Source organism: Mauremys mutica, chromosome 1 (genome assembly GCF_020497125.1).
Source record: "Mauremys mutica isolate MM-2020 ecotype Southern chromosome 1, ASM2049712v1, whole genome shotgun sequence".
Lineage (NCBI taxonomy): Eukaryota > Metazoa > Chordata > Testudines > Geoemydidae > Mauremys > Mauremys mutica.
Genome location: NC_059072.1, coordinates 205,915,849 through 205,936,038, shown reverse-complemented (window position 1 = coordinate 205,936,038; position 20,190 = coordinate 205,915,849). Strand labels below are relative to the sequence as shown.

Genomic DNA, 20,190 nt, shown 5'->3' with positions numbered 1-20,190 from the left:
CCTATGCATTATGGTTGGAGTCCTGCTTGGTTCGCTCCCTCCTGTCCTAAAAATTGGGGGAGTACCTGCCCCATGTAGTGCCCCCAGAGAAGGTTTGATTTGATGGGGCCATATGCTGGGTCAAGAGGGGTTTTTGTGGGAATCCCAGGTTGTCTCTCATCCCTCACCCTCCAGGAGTTGGGGGAGCATATGGTGATGCATATAGTGCCCCCTGAAGTGGGGTGAGTAGAAAATGGGATGCTGGTGTGAGATTGGAGGGATTGATGGGGGGGAGCCCAGCCTGGCTCTCCCCCCTGCAGTTGCTTTGGTAGCTCCCAAATGTTCCCAGCTGCTGCAGTGTGTTGGCTGCTGCAGCTGCTTTGGTGGCAGCATGGACCAGGGTGTCTAGAATAGTGATTGATCTTGGTAGGCTGCCAATACTTTTCTGTGGCATGCCAGTAAGAAAAAGAAAATTGGGATTATTTTTTGTTAACACTTTACATCTCACCCAAATCTGAATGGAATTTCACTAGGCAAAAAAAAGGCACTTCTGTGGCCTGAGGGATTTCTCCCTGCTGACTATCAAAGGCCTGCTGCAAACAATAGAGCTATTAATGCTTCTCAAAGAAAATAATGTTTTAAAATGGAAAGTGTTAAGCAACCTAAATCAACAGGTTATTACCAGTTCCCCTGTAAGGGGCACTAGAAAAATGTTAGGCCTCAATCCTGCCACTGATTCCCACAGCAGACCCCCATACCTGCACTAAGCTCCACTGCCATCACTGGGGACTCCATGCAGGTGCAGGCATCCACTTGCATAAAGTCAGTTGCAGGATTAAAGACTTAACATAAAATCAAAAGTCCATGTAGTGAATATCAATACATGAGATCAATACATGTAGCACCCCCCTCCATTCAATGGGTACATTATACTCAAATTCATCTAATCTGTGGAGTTGCTGCTCTCCCTGTGGAGCAAGGGGGTCATAACCCTCCCCATGGGGATGGGAGGGCTCTGCCCTGTACGTGGCCAGGAGCCACTTTCAGCCCTGCTTATTCCTGAGCTCCAGCAGTGTTGTTGGGAGTGGTGTCCCAAACCTCACTCTTACCTCTGGGCTATTGGCTTGGTGGATTGCCTCGGCTGGGTGTGGTGATGCCAGCAGCAGCAACAATGAGATCAGGGCCCAGCTGGGCCAGGCAAGTCCCTCCCCACGTTCTCATGATGGAAAGGCAGCAGACCAAACCTGAGATGGGTCCTGTGTAACTGGATAATCTGGGCCTGATTTCTGTGGGTGCAACTGAACCCATGCTACAGCTGCTTCTGCATGAGACAAGTAATAGGATGAATGCATGTAGTGGAGTAGTTAGTCTACAAACTCACTGTATATTATAAGCCTGCAGGAATTGCTAATAGTTAGTGATCCTATTAAATGTACTGTTGGAAGGTATAACAATTCTGTTAGATCAGCAACCATGCAATGACAAGTTTTTTCAAAGGGAAATCATCCCTTTGAAAATCCATACTTTTATTTCCTCCTTTAGTTACTTCATTAATTACACCATACTCCCCCCATCCTGCAAATAGTTATACACATGTTTAACTTCACTATTCATGGTGGTAAAATTAATCATATGCATGTTTGCAGGACTGGGGCCTCAGAAAGCTGAAAGTGAAATTTGTTTTCAAATCAGATTTGTAATTCTCTAGCTTAATAATATGTTCATATACTAATTCCTGTGCAGATCAAGAGGCTTTGTTTACACTGCTTATTCTTACTGCTCATGTGTACCAGTACTTAGATCCAGTTGATAGGCAAGATGGTTTTCAGGGTTTATTGGTTTTGTTTTCAGCTGTGTGTGCACCTGTTTGCACTATGCAAAACAAAATATAATATAAAATGTGATTCTGCTTTTTTTTTTAAAGCTCTTCAGTGAAAAAAAAGCTTTTTAATTTCAATTTCACTACAGTGTTGTGATTCCAAACTGCAAAACCTATGTGTTAGTCATTCAGTCCGAAAAACCTGAAAAGTAAAGTCACCAGGAATGCTCTGGTCTTTGTAATTAGTTCCTGTTTAGCCTTTACTTTCAAGTTGTTTTCTTCTTAGGTTTCGCAGCTGTATTAAATATAATTGGAGGCTATAAAAGGTTGCCGTTTCCTGGAGGGGCCTGTAGAGGGTGCAAGTGTACTGAATGCTCATGATAACCCAAATCTTGCCATTAGTTTGGTGTTATGCAATGTTCTGTGCAGTCTGTGTGTGTGTGTGTGTGTGTATGTGTATGTATATATATATATATATATATATACACACACACACACACACATTTTATATTATATAAAAAAATAAAACAAGATAATTTAATAAATGTTTTAAGCAGCTATTTCTTAGCGAGGAAAAGCTTTGTTAGAAATGTAAAATCATGTGATATGCTGTGTGAGACCCTGGCTGAAAAACTGCTGCTTTACTCCCACATATCAGGTATGAGATGGCCATGATTCACTTAGGGCCAGATCCTGTTCTAATGGAGTCATTTCATCAGTCAATGTAAACTGGCATAGCACGGTTGAAGTCTATGCATCTATGGAAATGTATACTAGCTGAGGATCTGGCCTTTTAGCTTTAACGGACGTCAGTGCCACAGGACTGTGCCCTTGGCTTTGAGGAGATAAAGGAAAAGCCAGCTCACCAGCGCCGCAGTACTGACGGACAAACAGTACAAACCAAACTCATTAGATGCCCTCCTGCTCACCTTGCAGAAGGAGGAAATGCACCATGAGATGGTTACACCTGCCAGAAAGCAGCAAGACTGAGTTAGTAGAAGAGCAGCAATCTTTACTCAGGGGCTTGAGGAGCTCAGTGGGGATGGGGGAGCCACACATTTTTTCTTAATACTATAGAAACGACTTTGGTTTTCAGTTATTTATTTTAATATTCATGTGTTTTATTTTATTCATATTTTGCACTTTTATAGGTTCCCCCTTCATCTGAGGATCATGTTATTGTGGGCGGAGCCAGTAGTGACACATAGTTAAGGTTTCCTAACACTTTCCATTATAAGGTCCTGATTTGAGTAGTTTATATGTTTGCCAAATGTTAATAGTTCTGACTGAAATTTCTCATGCTAGATGTCTACCTTTGCCTGATTTGGGGGGGAAAATATCAGCAAAAATAGTCCAGCTCTTTCTAAGAATGCAGTTAGGAAAAAACACAATGTTTTCTTCATATTATACGTATTATTACAACTGTTTAATTTAAAAGCATGGATTTGAAAATTGGCAGCGGCGTCTGCCTGGTGTCAGGGATGTGCCTTTTGCCATCCCCATGGAAATCTGCCCATTTGGCCAAATGATAAGCCTCTAAAAAAAAATCACAATTCATACATGGTCAGTAGAGGTTTATTGGAATTTTGCAGCTAAATTCTCAGAAGATTCTGTCTGTACTGAGCATGCTTTATTCCCAGAAAGTGATGGAACATGCTCCTTCCCAAGGCTGCAGGGCTGAGTAGAACTTTCCCTGAAATTACTATTTCTGGCTGCAGAAACTATTGTGGTGACTGGCACAAGAACTGAGAGCACAGAAACTCTCTCCTGTGCTCTTGATACCTGCCTTTTTGGTGCCCAGGAGAATGGGGGTGAAGGATGCAGCCTAACTGGACTGCAGAGGGGTGAAGAGAAATTTTTGTGGGGGTGGGAGGAGAGAGTGGAGTGAGCCAGGAAAGGGAAAACCAAGACAGGAGCTTTGGGTGAGGGTGTGGGCAGAAAGGGGCTGCTTGGAGAGGGCTGGGACAGGAACAGGCTGGAGGGGAGAAAGAAAGAAAGGGTCAGTTTTGATGGAGGCGGTGGAGAAATGGTGGTAAGAAGGGTCTAGTCTGTACCACTAGAGAATACTCACCTCCAAAACCAGAATTCTCCAATCTCACCATTCTTCTGTTGTCAACAAATGGGTATGAAACCCACTGATAAAATGTGCATCTCAGCCCTTCTCTAGTGATTGGTCCATGTAGAAAATGTCAACATACTACTACTACTACTACTACTAGTTGCTCCTTTAGCTCAAGGGGTAGAATTTGTGCTGTGGATCTAAAGGTTCCAATTCTGCTGATGACCCATGCAGAGGTCAATATGTTTTCACACAATGGATTTTTTTGTTGTTGCTTTTTAAAAAAAAATAAAAATTTGGAAATAACATTTGAAACAACAAGTTCAAAGACTATAAGGTTGCAAAGTCAAGCACTTAAAAGTTAGGAAATGCCAGAATTAGAGTTGCTTGTGCAACCTTAATTATGTGATCACCTATAATTTTTGCTACAGAACCTCTGCCTCATTCAGTGCACTATTTCTGGCATTCCTGAACTTCTGAGTGCTTGACTTTGCAATGTTACTGTTCTTTGAATATAATTACATAAAATTGAGGTGTACTAAATAAAGTTCAAAGCATTCTTTGTATGCTAAAGCATAGAAACATTTACCCTCTTACTACAAAACATCAGTTGTTGCTAGGTCATCAATTACGTGGTGACAATAGATTCTGGGGGAGACCCAAGTGTGACTATTCATTCCCTTTTTTTATACTGATCTTGCTCTAGGTCACACTCCTTTATATTGGCGTAACTATGCTGTTTGCAGTCATTACTATGTTTGAACGAGCTTTCCCTTTTTTTGGTTCATGGTATGTTAGTGTTGCAACAGTCATTTTAATAGAATACCAGACTGTTGGGCAAGTCCATCTTTTCTGTGCTGGATTAAGTTAAGCAAATGAAGAGGAAGAATGGTCTACTGAGTCAGGCATAGGAATAGAAAGCTGGAGCGTTCTGTTCCGGTTCTGACACAGGCTGCCCCTGTGATCTGGAGCAAATCATTCTGGGTGGGATCCATGAATGCTGAGCGTTGCAGACCCTAACTTTTAGTTGTCTAGAAAATCACAAGAACACCACTGCGATCCACAAAGCCTGAATGAGGAGCCTAGGCTCCCTATACAATGAATGGGGATAGAGGCTTCACACTCTGATCCACAAAGCCAGCACACTAGGTGGGGAGCTGCTTAAGGTAGCCGATGGGAGATGCTGGTGAGAGGGGTGTGCACCAAGCTCTGCCCCTCTCTCAGATATAGGTGCATAAGTCCAGGGTGCCGGGAACTGGGGGAAGATAGGCCTTCAGCAGCTTATGTTCCCTATGGGGCCTGAAACAAAATGATTGGGAGAGAGGAGTAGCTCTGTTATAGCCCTCTAGGGGATAGGCTATTCACCCAGGATGTGGGAGCCCCCCCAGTTCAAGTTCCCCCTTCTCCTAAGTGGGAGAAGGGATTTGAACAGGGCTTGGCTATCTCTCAGGTGAACTTGCTTTTGTGTGACCTCACCTGAGACAATCTATCTGGAAGGCATGCTTAGAAGTTGCCTACCAAATCAGGCCCCACCCACGAGTCTTGGGCAGCCAAATGCCTATTTATCCCAGTGAGTGAGTGGCTCTACGGCTTAGGAGATAGGTGACCGGATGATTATGATGAGGCAGTAGAGTGTATGCTCAGGCAGAAGATAGGCTCCCTGGCACCTAGAGTGAAGCTGCAGTGAACATTTATAAAGGGAAAAACACAGGCACCAAGTGAATTTAGTTGCCTACAGGGATAGGTGGCAACCAAGCAGGACTTTTGTGGATTTCAGTGGTGTCTGAAAACAAGACTTAGGCACCTAAGTACCTTTGTGGATTGCACCAACTGTGCCTCAGTTTCCGCACCTCTAACATATTTCCCTACTTTCAGCTTTATTTGTTCAAATATTACAGTGAAAAGCACAATCAAAATGCCTATAAAGGTCCTCACATTTTCAAAACCAGTCATTGATATCTTATGCCTCAGTTTTTGGGTGCTCAAGCTGAAACATATAGGACATGGTTTTCAGGATGCTGAGCACAGACAGCTTCCATTAACTTACTCCCTGAACCTACAAAGATACATGCACTTGCTTTTCTTTACACAGGGTGAGCAGTTCAATTAAAATCTTTACTTGACTTTAATTTAAGGGGATTGTTAAGTACGTGGAAAGCTGAGCATGTGCATAAATGTTTGCAGGACTGGGGCCTTAACCTGGAGATGTGAGTACTCTGCATGTATGGGTACCCAAGGTGTCACACGTTGGGCACCCAAAATCTGTGGCTACTTTTGACCAAATTGTGTATAACAATATATTGGTTTGGACTATAAGGTCATGTAGTTCCATATCTGCTATTCTGTTTTACAGTACAGTATAGCAGCCCAATATCACAGATCTTTGATGCATAGGGCAGAGCTGAAATCATAGAAACTTCAGATTGTTTTATTCCGTGTATATTGAGTAATATTTAAAGGAGAACCATCCTGAAAGAAAAGGTTGAAGTGCAGTACAAAATCTTGTTTTTCGGCATGACTTGGAAATGTAAGTCAGTGACAATGGAACACAACTAAGGGAGTGAGATTTCTTTGCAATAGCCACAGCAAGTGGGAAGGTGGAGAAATAGAGGGTGGAGAAACACACTGGAGAAAGTTTTCCAAATCCATTTTTCCATGTGACAATAAATGAGTCCTGTCAGGGTTAGGGAAAGCTAACATAATGTGCTGAATAAGTACTGTTTGTGCAAGTTAAATATACATCAAGGTCTAGCTGCCAGTCCAGCAAACACATGCTCATGTATCATCCCCAGGATGAAAGTTTCTTTAATTGACACCTATAGTTATTACAGGGACATCAGCTTGAAAAAAACACTTGTGTGAAAATACTGTACCTGCTATAGTTACAAGTAACCTTTGAGATGACTAGAGCTGAAAGAAATTCGGCTCCAATCCTGCAAACACATAGACATGTGCTTAATTTAAATCTCACTAGTAAAATTAAGCACATTTAAAAGTGCTTGCAAGATCAGGGGCTTAACTGTTGTAGTTGCTTTCTCTCTCTCGCTCTCTTTCTCAGTATGTTTATTTTGGGTACTTAGCATTTTGTACACAGTCCTTTGCACTATTTCTCCATTATAGTCAGACAATCAGTCAACTTATTTCTATACACTTCTATATAGAAAAACAGCAATTAAAATAAATCAGGACACATTTTCTAAAGGGACTTGTGAGAGATCTGCCTGCAGGAGACCTGGAGCAGGCTTGCTAAATGAGCCAGTTTGAAACACCTGGCATGGGTAGGGCACCTCAAGCAGTTTATAAGAGAGCTGAAGACTTTTTTGTGTGGGGGGTTGCTGACTCTGAGAGGGTTCTAAGGGAGTCAGTTCTGAGCAGCACAGCTGCTAGCTGACCCTCTAAGAACTGATCATCAGGAGCCCTTTTACTCACCCAGGCTCTGAGGTAAGAGCTAAGGGGCTGGTCAACTCATTTATAACTCTATCAGAAGCTGGAATTTTGTTTCGTGAGTGAATTTTAAACAAGTAGATAGAGATGACTGTGTGCTGGTAGCCCGTGGTACTGCTTGGAAGTCTTAGGGTGACCAGATGTCCTGGTTTTATAGGGACAGTCCTGATTTTTGGGTCTTTTTCTTATATAGACTGCTATTATCCCCGCTCCACCTCTGTCCTGATTTTTCACACTTGCTGTCTGGTCACCTTAGGGAGCCTCACTTACAGTGCTGCTGCCCCTGCTGTGCCTATTCTGTGGGAGGCAGCTCTTTTCTCCTGTGCTGTCAGTGGGGCATGTCTCAGAAGTACTGAAGTCACCTATGACTTAACTCTTGTGCTGTCCCACAGGTGTAACTTGGCTGAGAAATTAACAGCTGAATGGTAATAAATTGTGAATACCAGTGATGATTGAACATGGAGGGATTCTAAATAAACAAAGAGCTCAACCATGTGTGTAGCTGCTTCTATTGCTTCACACTGACCCAACAGACGGAGTAGGCTCCAGAGTGATAGTTGGGGTTACATGAGTGTGGGCGGGCTGTGTTGTGTGGATGGACATTGAGGGCTGTGTGCTGCAGTGAGGGGCTATGTGTCTTTTGAATTATCATGTGTGCTGGCTGTGTCAGGGCTGCCCAGAGGATTCAGGGGGCCTGGGGAAAAGCAATTTTGAGGGCCCCTTCCATTAAAAAAAAGTTGCAATACTATAGAATACTGTATTCTCATGGGGGCCCCTGTGGGGCCTGGGGCAAATTGCCCCACTTGCCCCCCACCCCCAGGCAGCCCTGGGCTGTATTGCTGCTGTGTGGGTGATTCTGAAGAACAGTCTCCCTCATGCAACAGATGAAACTAGCCTCCACCTAGCATATGGGTGGTGATTGGCTGAGTTACCTCTCATGTCACAATGGTCTGAGACTTTTGCATAGCATGGATACCTGCCTTACTGTAGCTGTACACTGCACAGGTGTAATTCATAAAGTGAAAATGGCTGAGAACTTAAAAACTGGATGTTAACAGATAGTGAAACCCAGTGATGAACCAACCTGGTGATGCTCTGAACACAAAGAGCTCTCAACCCTGCTTGCAGCTGTTTCCATCACTTCACACTGACTCAGCTGGCATTTTAGGCTTCAGAGTGAGATTCCTGGAACGTTGTTCTAGATTCATAAGCTTTTCTTCAAAAGAAAAAAGTTAATGTACAAAATATTAAATGGCAGAAAGTGCCCAAATCAAGTTCCCAGGCTTTTTTTGCACCTTTGATTTCAAATGCCTCTGCTCATTATCAGGCTGCTGTAAGGAGCTAGGGCCCTCAGTGAGTGGACATTTCAACAGGTTACCTAGGAGATCCAGACTCATGTGGAACTCTTGTCCTATCTCCCAGGGTCATTGCCAAAAAGGGCCAATTTGGAGGTAGTAGCTAGTTTGACAGCGTACGTGGTGGCTTTCTGAGTTCTAGAACCATGGCCAGACTGCAGTGAGGTAGCTCTACTGTCACTTTAGAGGTAGTGAATGTACCTTTTCCTCCCCTCCCTAAAGAATTCACTTGTTTGGCATCCTGGAAAATTCCAGTGCTTTAAGGCCAAAGAGTTCCTGTGCATTACTTAGGTGTTAAGGGTACCCTTTCCTATCAGCAAAATGCCATGTGAAGTGTTTGTTAAAGGATGATATGCTCATCTAAGACATGCAAATATTTACATTGTACATATGAAATTGCCAAAAGACTAAAATGCTCCCTTTTAGGTGGCAAAAAATAGCATCTCTGTGCTCTTATTTGAAACCTTCACTGGCACATACCATCATCTGTTCCCCACCCAGAAACCAGGACGAAGCTGTCTACTGTGGCTTTTATTTAGGAAGAAACAATATTATACAACTAACTCACCCATCATGATCTTCAAGATAAAGCCAATATGGGAATAAATAAGTCAGTTGAGGCAGAACAGTGTTAGATCACTTTTTATTTTTGGATACAGTGAAATACAAATGTGTTGTAAGGAGTAAGGTAGAGGAATTTTCCTTGCTAATTATAATGTAATTGCTTACTAGTAATGTTATGGAGTATGAATCTTGATTAATCAGGGCACACAAAATTATTTGGCACTCTAGGCTCCAGTCCTGCTTGTGCTTAGCCTCACAGTGTGTAAAGTTATCACAGTGCATATGTCACAGTTCAGAGCAACAGCACCTGTATTCACCTCTGTGGTGCAGCAAGGGCATCTGCTCTAGGTTTCTGGCTCCTCTGGCATCACCTCTCTGGGGACAGAGACCTTCATCTTTCTCCTTCTTGATGGGTATTTCAAGGCTGCACAGTTTCTTACCTATGCTGGCAGTTCCCCAGCAAGCCAGACTGCTTAAACAGGACAGTGTCTGTGCTTTGCTCTCTCTTCGAAGGCTATGAACTGCTGTAATTGCCAGCAGTTATAAGTTATCACATAGGCCTTTCTAAGCAAGCACACTTATTCTTAAGGTGAAAGCATTACAAAGAACATTTTAAAAACAATGCAAGAACCTACCCCTCACTCCAACCTCAGGTTCTGGCAAGTGTCCATCCTCCTAACCCTTCATTAAGGATTCAGGATCTGCCTTGAACAGAAAGTCCTTTCCATTTGCTTGATCAGAAAGAAGGGCCTGAGTCAATTTAAACTCTTTATCCAAAAGTCCTTTCTTTGTCTGTTGGTATCCAGAAGCCACTTCAAACCAATATACATGAACCTCTCCAGGTGGTGGTACCTTTCTAGAGGTGTTACAACCTGAGTGAATTTGCCTAATCACTCCACACTGTTCTAAGTTCCTGGGGAACTGCAATCACCCTCCCCCATGGGTTTACATATAATCTCTGGCCCACAACTTTACACAAACTTAATGTAGTAAGATATTGCAGGAAATGGCTGTAACTGTCACACCCTAAAGTTAACCAGGTGCTTTTGCAGGATCAGGCCTTAGAGAGCTTTCTGCTAACAATAAAGCAGCTTTGGTGCATAATAATCTGTGTATGAGTGGTTTTCTAGGGCTTTGGTTGCATGGGGTTCAGAGTCATGCTAACTGGGTTCTAATGGCATGATTTTATAATATGGCTCTTTGCGGAAAAAGACTTTTGTGCTTTGATCAGACAAATGCTGATGGAACCTGGTTAGCAACACTCCTGTTTAAACATGATTAGAGCTGGCAGGCACCTGATCCCAGAATGGACAGGACCTGGTTTCATGTGGCTGCTTTTTTAGGCCTTAGAATCATAGAATCTCAGGGTTGGAAGGGACCTCAGGAGGTCATCTAGTCCAACCCCCTGCTCAAAGCAGGACCAAACCCAACTAAATCATCCCAGCCAGGGCTTTGTCAAGCCTGACCTTAAAAACCTCTAAGGAAGGAGATTCCACCACCTCCCTAGGTAACCCATTCCAGTGCTTCACCACCCTACTAGTGAAAAAGTTTTTCCTAATGTCCAACCTAAACCTCCCCCTCTGCAACTTGAGACCATTACTCCTTGTTCTGTCATCTTCTACCACTGAGAACAGTCTAGATCCATCCTCTTTGGAACCCCCTTTCAGGTAGTTGAAAGCAGCTATCAAATCCCCCCTCATTCTTCTCTTCTGCAGGCTAAACAATCTCAGTTCCCTCAGCCTCTCCTCATAAGTCATGTGCTCCAGCCCCCTAATCATTTTTGTTGCCCTCCGCTGCACTCTCTCCAATTTATCCACATCCTTCTTGTAGTGTGGGGCCCAAAACTGGACACAGTACTCCAAATGAGGCCTCACCAGTGCTGAATAGAGGGGAATGATCACATCCCTCGATCTGCTGGAAATGCCCCTACTTATACAACCCAAAATGCCATTAGCCTTCTTGGCAACAAGGGCACACTGTTGACTCATATTCAGCTTTTCGTCCACTGTAACACCTAGGTCCCTTTCTGCAGAACTGCTGCCCAGCCATTCGGTCCCTAGTCTATAGCAGTACATGGGATTCTTCCGTCCTAAATGCAGGACTCTGCACTTGTCCTTGTTGAACCTCATCATATTTCTTTTGGCCCAATCCTCTAATTTGTCTAGGTCCCTCTGTATTCTATCCCTACCCTCCAGCATATCAACCACTCCTCCCAGTTTAGTGTCATCTGCAAACTTGCTAAGGGTGCAGTCCACACCATCCTCCTGATCGTTAATGAAGATATTGAACAAAACCGGCCCCAGCACCGACCCTTGGGGCACTCCACTTGATACCGGCTGCCAACTAGACATGGAACCATTGATCACTACCCGTTGAGCCCGACCATCTAGCCAGTTTTCTATCCACCTTACCGTCCATTCATCCAGCCCAGACTTCTTTAACTTGCTGGCAAGAATACTGTGGGAGACTGTATCAAAAGCTTTGCTAAAGTCCAGAAATAGCATATCCACTGCTTTCCCCTCATCCACAGATCCGGTTATCTCATCATAGAAGGCAATTAGGTTAGTCAGGCATGACTTGCCCTTGGAGAATCCATGCTGACTGTTCCTGATCACTTTCCCCTCCTTTAAGTGGTTCAGAATTGATTCCTTGAGGACCTGTTCCATGATTTTGACCCTTCACTACTGCAGTATGCCATTCCTTAGCTCTCAGCTAAGTGCATCTGGATGGATTCCCCCCCCCCCCCAGTTAACTCGTATTTTTGCTAAAATATCGTAACTAGCTTAGTTCTAACAATGTTCTCAATTATTCCAGTCAGGCAAATGTTTGTATATTACTTTATTATTATTGGAGTGGGGCCCACAGGCCCCATTGTACTAGGTGCTGCACAAAGAGTGTACAGTCTAAGCCCCTGATTCTGCAAATTGCTCTGACTTACTGGGGCTCTCTGAGGGCACAAATGTCTACCTGTGCTGATCTGATTCCATGACTGTGGTCCAATTCAAGACAAGAAACAAGTTAGCCCAACAAACAATAGGAGGGAGGGCAAGAGTAACGCATAGGCTGGATAACAGCTTGTCTACACATGAATTTGTTCCTGATTAACTCTTAATCTAAGCAGGACTAACCCAACTATTAAGCCAAGCAGGAACTGTGGAGTATTGTGGACGGTTAGAATTACAAGCTATTATGTTAAGAGAGGAGGGGTTTCTGGGTCCTATTTGCAGGTTAGAGGCTTTGTAGCAAAGTTTGCCCAACACACAGTCTGGAAAGAGAGTTTAAAGCATGGGGACTGATGTTTCCCTGCATTGGAGAGCAGGCTGTTTTCTCTCTCTCTGTTTTGGGGTTTTCAGGTGTTGTTCTGAATTCTAAGTAATTAGTATTGTTATGTTGCAAGTGTCCAGCAAAAGTATTGGTTTTTATCCAATGTCTTTGTCTAGATGCTGTGAAAGTAACAGGATATAACGCCCAGTGGCCAAAGCAGGATAGAGTCAATCTGGAGCCATGGTCAAGTGGTGTGCACGTGGTCTGGAAGCTGGGAGATCAGCTGGTATTAAAGGCAGTCTGGGGCAATGGTTGGAATTCTCACAGGGGTCAGTGGCCAGGTTGCAGGACAAGGAGACAAGGTCAGTCAAGCTGGCAAGGCACAGTCAGGCAAGACAGCAGGGCAACAAGGAGGTCTGGGCAGCAATGGCCTGTTGCTCAGAGAACTTCCTCTGCCTGCTGGGACTTTGTATAATCCAGGTATCCACTGGCAATGCTTTCTGCCCGTTCAATCAGGGGCTCGGCTGCTGTGGTGCTGTAGACCTTTAGCATTAATGCTGCTGATCAAGGGGAGAAGCAAAGTGTTACCGCTCTGACATGGAGGCTAGGGATGGGGGCCTGGGTTCAATATTAGGGTCCTGCCACAGAAACAAGGCATTGCCATTTCAGAATGAGCATATCACACATGGAGTTAGTCAAGAACTACTCTGTGTATAGACAAGCCCTTAAATCCCAAACTTGATGTTCCTGAATCATTTGGGTGACTACTGGGCTGCTATCCCTAATTAATAGATTTAGCATGCATTTTCTGTTTGATATTTAATTTGCCAGATTAAATAGTTCAAATACTAGCTGCCAGAACAATAGCCTCAATAGTTTGGTATTCACTTTAAAAATCAGAGATTTGTTTTGTGAGATGACTTTGCACATTGAGTGTTGCCCTGTATCATGTGACCTTCACACCTCGTATATTTTTCATGTGCAGAGCACCACAGTAAAGAGAATCTATAACAAAGGTTGCAGACTGCCTCCCTCCACCCGCAATATCTCAGATAATCCCTGCTTGGATTAAGGCTACTGCCTCATTTCTTTTCCTTCATCCCTTTGGGTCAAATCCCACAGTATTTGCCCTTCCTCCAGCACAACATCCATACTCTCAGTGAGTGTTGCTTGAGTAGAGACCAGATTTGGCCCTTTGCCAATCAGGTTTTTTTCCAATGAGATATTTTTGCAAGATAATATCCCTGCTGGATCTGGAGATTACCCCTCCATGAGAGAGGGGTGGGTGTGTGAGACGGATATAAAACCTTTGCTGTCACTTGAACAGACCCTTGTTTTTTTTAACTGAAAACAAAGCAGGACATTTTGAAGAATAACCAAATCGGTAGCCAGTTTCTGAGGACTTTAGTTGGGCCTACTGGTAACTTTTTGCCACAACCCTGCACTGGGATGGCATTGAGTTTAACAATATGAGTGAGAGAACTAGGACTAGATCTGCAAAGGCACTTGGGTGCTTAAGGGCCAGATTTAAGCACCACTGCAATCCACAAAACTCCTGCGTGGCTGCCACCTAACTCTAGGTGCCTAAACTCTCTTGGCACCTAAGTTTTTGCTATAACAGTTCTCTAGGCACCTACATTTCTGCCTCAGGCATGTGGAAGACTGCCCAAGGTAGCAGTACATATTCTCAGTCTCCTTCCTAAACCCCACTGCAATCATCAAATCAGGGGAAGATAGGTGTGCCTCCACGTACCTTGCTTGTGGGGCATACCTAGCTCCACACACAACAGCTGGGGGGAGGAGGCAAGACCCCCCCCCCCACAATAACCTTTAGGCTGGTGGTTAGAGAACTCACCTGGGATGTGGGAGATCCTAGCCTAAGCAGTGACTCTGTGGGTGCTCTGGAGCTGTTCAGGGGTGAGCAGGGGCAGGAAGAGGTGTAACAAGGGTGGGGCCTTAGGAAGAGGGAGGGGCAGATTGGGGCAGGATCTCAGGATGGAGTGGGGGTGGAGCACCCACCCAGAAAAATGAAAGTCAGTGCCTGTGGACCCCAGTTCAATTTCCCTGGTGAGAAGGGATTTGAACAGGGTTCCCTGCTTCCCAGGTGAGTGCCCCAACCATGGAGGTATGGGATACGCTGATTGTGGGGGTTTCTCAGGCCATGTCTACGCTTACAAGCATACAGTGGCACAGCTGTACTGATGCAGCTGTGCTACCGTAAGAGCACTCATGTACCTGCATTATGCGGATGGGAGAGAACTCTCCCATCAACATCATAAAACCAGCTCAACAAGCAGCGGTAGCTATGTTGGTGGGACAGCGTCTCCCACCAACATAGCTCTGTGCAGACGAGCACCTAAGTGTTGCTTGCATATGTTGCTCAGGGGTGTGTTGGGGTTTTTTCACACCTCTGAGTGATAAGTTTTGCCAATGTTAGTGTAGACATGGTCTCAGTCTCTCTTCTTGAAGCCATTCCTCTTTAACTGAGGCAGAGCAAAACTCACTCTGGTAGTCCAGTGGTTAGGCATTCACCTGAGAGTGGGAGGTCCTTATTCAGTTCCTGTCTCCTTATCAGGCAGCAGGAGGGACTGAACCAGGATCTCCTACGTCCTCAGTGAATAGACCAACTACTGGGCTAAAGGTTATAGGGAGGCTCCTGCTTTGTCCTCCCATGCAGTGTTGCAACACCACCTAAGTCCCTTTGGGGATCTAGCCCTTTGTCCCCAGTGACTAAGCAAGCGATGAAAACACGCCCTCTGCTGTACTCCTTCGGGGTGTAGCATATTCTCCCCGGCTGGATTGAGCATGGCCCTGCTTCCTACCCCTTGTCCCGTGGTCAGGAGAAAGATACAAGGAGCTGATCAGTCTCTGCCCTCAGGAAAGCCCAGAGACTGACTGAGGGCAGTTCTACATTTAAAAAGCTGCCACTGGGTCACTGTAGCACTTTAGTGAAGATGCTTGTACGTTGATGGGAGAGCTTCTCCTGTTGACAGTGCTGTCTACATGGTGGGTTAGGTTGGTATAACTATGTCACTCAGAGGAGTAGATTTGTCAAATCCAGAGTGACATGGTTATACTGGTGTAAGTTTGTGGTTGGCTCTCCCATGGGGGCTGTTGGGGCACCTAGCATCCCACCCCCTTGACTGCACTCAGAGGAGACAGCTACTGTCTGGTTCCCAGTTTTACTACTCAGGCAAAACTTCCATTGCCTTCAATTAATCAGAAAAGAGCTTAACTTTATGCTTGTTGAAGTCAATGGTGCTCCTCAGAATCTTTGCAGGATCAGGTCATGAGCAACAACTCCAGGATTCGTCCCATTATGATTAAAACGTTATATTTTTGTGTGCATCTCAATTTATTTTTGTCACAACTCAGCTGAACCAAACCCACAATTTGATTAAAATGACGGGGTTGGTCCTAGGAAATGTATATGCAGACATACCAATGACAACTGTTCTGTTTTGGTAAGTAATGGATGAGATATCTTATGAATGATAGAGTATCTACAATATAATTTGGCTAAATTGTACTTGGCAATAAGAGGTTTAAAACATTAAACATTCTCACCTGACATTGGCAGATCAAATTTGGCCAAAATTGATACTTTTTAAAAATAAGCTTTAATGAAACCTAAGACCAGTTAAATAAGATTTAACATTGTTCAGCTTGATATATTTTTTAAACACCTAATCCAACAAATTGTTGTTCATGGATGGATACATCATGGAGATCTTTGCAGAATCAGGGGTGAACAAAATTCCCTGGGTGACACTGTATGCTCTGTTACAATATTACCAACCCGAATTATTAAAAATTAATGTCAGACTCCCCAAATCAGCATTGGCTTAAAAATAAGGAGATTTTAAAATATTGGGTTCTTTTTATTTCCTTCTGGTTTTTGAGTGTTTAGGGGTCACATTTACCTCCAGGACCAAGAGGGTTGCAAACTTAACTTATTTTAAAAATGAAGCCTGAGAGTCTCATGTAACCACCTGACTACAGGAGCTGTGGCTTTAAGATAAGATGAAACAGCAAATATTGTGTGATTTACAATACAATCACAAAAGTTGGCAACAATGACTGTGTTGTGCAATAGGTCAGACTAGACCACAATGGTCCTTTCCGGCCATAAAATCTGTGGGGAGAAAATCTATTCCTTGCAATATCTGCAAACCAAACACTTCAGCATTGTGCTCTTACCTGAGAACTGGGAAGTGAAATGTTCTAGAAAATGGCTATAAAAAACCCACAAAATTGACTAGTACATTTTCATTGAAACATGCAACATAAAAAGTGAACATTGAACTAGTTTTATTAAGTTTTAATAGCATAAGGTGTGTAATTTAGGCAAGGAAATCTGTTTTGTTTAGTATCAGAGGGGTAGCCGTGTTAGTCTGGATCTGTAAAAGCAGCAAAGAGTCTTGTGGCACCTTATAGACTAACAGTTGTTTTGGAGCATGAGCTTTTGTGCGTGAATACCCACTTCGTCGGATGCACATTCACCCACGAAAGCTTATGCTCCAAAACGTCTGTTAGTCTACAAGGTGCCACAAGACTCTTTGCTGCTGTTTTGTTTAATATATCTGGCCCTGATGCTGCAAAGACTAATACAGCTGCTTACCTTTAAACATGAGTAATCCTGTTTAAATCAATGGGATTACTCAAGTGCATAAAGTTAAGCAAATGTGTAAGACTCTGCAGGATCAGAAGCTTCTTTTTTAACTGATATTGCTATTGGGGGATAAGGAGTCTTGAAATCTAAGGAGGAAGAAGTTACTTTTTCATATTTAATATACTCTATTGGTTTCAGATGATGGTACACATGCACACTGCATGTAGTTTTCTATTAAGTGAGGGGGAAATAATATAACAGTTATAAATTGCCTTTGGAACTATGCTGATGAGTTAGGATTGAGGTGGCTATTCAGTATTGTTTTGTTTTTAGGGATGTGGCAACGAGGGGGGAAGAAGTTGCTTAGTGCTCCAGGGAAATGTAGGGATGTTTGTCTATAACTAAGACAGATAAAGCAAATACAAAAGGATAGCTGTAAATCCACTTTTTCCAGAACAGTTTTATAACCTTTGTCCAGTAAAGACTCCTAACTACACCCACACTTGAAACGGCTTGTCTGATTGGAACTGTTGTGTCTGCTCAGATTACATAGATAGCACAGCAGCAAGAAGTGAACTCAGGAAGTGATGTAATTGTTTGGTTAATGAATACACCTTAGTCACCTGGGTAGGGAAAGGCAGAGCAGCAAACAAGTGGGGACTGGAAGAGAGGGAAGCAGTCTGTCAGAAATTCTCAAGTGGCCAGAGAAATCACCCTGGGAGGAATAGGAGGACACCATGGAAAAGGAAAGCGGTTCCCATTGGGAAATGGGGCTGCTGAAAACCTTCGATTCCAGTGAATTTGTTAGTTGGGAGAAGATTGGTTCGGGTGGATTTGGGCAGGTTTACAAAGTGCGACATATACACTGGAAAACATGGCTAGCCATCAAGTGCTCCCCAAGCCTTCATGTGGATGAAAAGTAAGTGCCTGTCCCAATTACAATGTGTACTGTTCATGCTTTCCTATTAAATGCGTATGCACAAGTGCACGGGATGAGGCGTCTCTGTGGAAATTGGCATGTAGAGTTCTAGCTGACAGCTGAAAAGCCCTAAGCGGGCTCTCTCAAATAAAAGGTTTACCTGTAGTAAGTGAGGATTTGCGATGATTAATGAAAAAGGGCTGGTATTATTTTAGCCAAAAATAAGGTAGAATAACCTATTTATCTGCTGGTCTTTTAAATGTGACTTTAAATTGTGCATCGAGTTTCATTTTTTCCTGATTGCAATATAGTCTCTACAGAAGCTAAGAGTTACAGGCGTTGCAATTCACATGCAAAAACCCAGAAGGGCTTTTTAATGACAATTTTGGGGCTTGTGTTATTCCGAAGAGCACGTTCTTCATTTCACCAATGCATTTAAAAACTGAAATGCTTTTTGATTGAGACTGTCGCACCTGGAGCGCTAAGCTGAAGACTGTAAGGGAGTAGAACACGACGGGGGGTTTTTCCGCCCGTTGTGATTTGGAAGCAAATGAAGCCAGTTTATCAGTGCAGCTCTTTTGCACTGACGCACGCAAAGTGACTCGTCTGCTGAAATGTGTAGTTTGAGATTTTTGACATGCAAGCCTACAAAAAGGTGCGTGCAGTTACTGCCATTGAAAGGGGGACAGCCAACTTCTCTCTGTCTTTCTGCTGTTGTTAAAAGTAACACCCAAGGTTGCTGGGACTGAAAGAGAGAAATATTTTCCCTCTAATCTCTCTTTTGAGTTTGTTTGCTCTGTGTATTTGCCAAGCCCTTCATACATAGTTCAATTCCTCTGTCTCTGGTCAATTTCTGCTGTTTGTGTGTGACTTCAACGCAGCAAGAGTGGAGAGGAAAAACCCGGCGTAAAACAGAAAAATGACTCTAAAATCACAAACTGCCAGGGGTTGTAGGAGCAAGTGTAGTACCTGAAGCTATCTAACTCCTTTCTTAAAAAAAAAAAAGAACAGGAGTCCTTGTGGCACCGTAGAGACCAACACATTTATTTGAGCATAAGCTTTCATGGGCTTATGCTCAAATAAATGTGTTAGTCTCTGCCACAAGGACTCCTGTTCTTTTTGCAGATACAGACTAACACGGCTGCTACTCTGAAATCTAACTCCTTTCTGTTAACTGACAAGATTTCCATTTTACGATCTCGGATGAAATGTCTGATTAGCAATGGAAAGTGATTTGCAAGAGAATTCCACACCCTCCTGTTACCCCTGGATTTTTTATTTATTTGTTGCATGAAGTTCTTGGTATAGTGCTTCTGCTGTGCATGTTAACCTATGAAAATAATCACTGGCAACAGCTTTACAGCGTCGGCAAGGCGAGGCAAGAGTGTAAATACTGTAGTTAAATTGCAACAGTATCTCTAATAGGAAAGTCCAATTTGCTTTAATAAGCAAAATGTTTTGAGGAGAACAACAGATGCTAAAACGAAAAAGCTTGTTAGCATGCAGTGCTGTACAGTACGTTTCCCCTGCCCCTTCAGCAGGGCACTTGAGAGCTGGAAGGAGAGAGGTGGGGATGGGGTGGCTTTGGCAGGAAGGAGTTGTTTGTGCTGGAGGAAAAGGCCTGGGATTTAGAAAGAAGTCCCGTTTGGACAGCTGTGTGTGGGGAATGGGGACTTGACAGTCCATATCCTGTAGGCGCTTCTCTGTCCATAAGCGTTTGCAGGATTTTAGCCTTACACTCAAGGGGCATTTGGTAGCCGTTCATATTCCTTATTCACAGTCTGCTGGTGAAGGATGTGCAGGTTTTAAAAATTGCTTCAAAATCTACCTTGGCCTATCTTGTTACAAAAAAGGGTTCTATATATCACTTGGTAATTTTCATACCACTTAGAGTACTAAAGGGTTGGTGTGTAGTTACTGACAAAATGTAAGTTGCTTGAGTCAAATATGTTAGGAAGAGCTTCCCACCATTATATTGATTGCTTTTTGTAGATAGACAGGCAAAAATCTTAAGTGGCCAAATTCAGATATTTTAACAGGGCCACATTTTTGGTCACTGGTGCTCCAAGTTGTCTGAAAATCATGGTCCTTAAAGTCACAAGTTGAGCCCTCAAAATCACAAGTCACTTTTGGAAATCTTACTCTCTTTGAGAACATTGGGGGGGGGAGTGTAGT

At 43.5% G+C, this 20,190-nt stretch overlaps 1 protein-coding gene across 2 annotated transcripts in view; it reads left to right on the top strand.

The window, feature by feature from the left end:
* Positions 1–7,217: 7,217 nt before the first annotated feature.
* Positions 7,218–20,190, top strand: part of RIPK4 (receptor interacting serine/threonine kinase 4) — a 51,794-nt gene continuing 38,821 nt past the window's right edge. Inside the window, exon 1 of one of the 2 annotated variants that reach the window (XM_045012647.1) lies at positions 7,218–7,298. Coding sequence is in view for 1 of the 2 variants with exons in the window: in XM_045012578.1 (XP_044868513.1) it covers positions 17,834–18,015 (182 nt within the window). In the remaining variant the exon portion in view is untranslated. Of the gene's footprint in view, positions 7,299–17,716; positions 18,016–20,190 lie in introns of those variants that run through there. The other variant, XM_045012578.1, reaches the window with a different exon arrangement.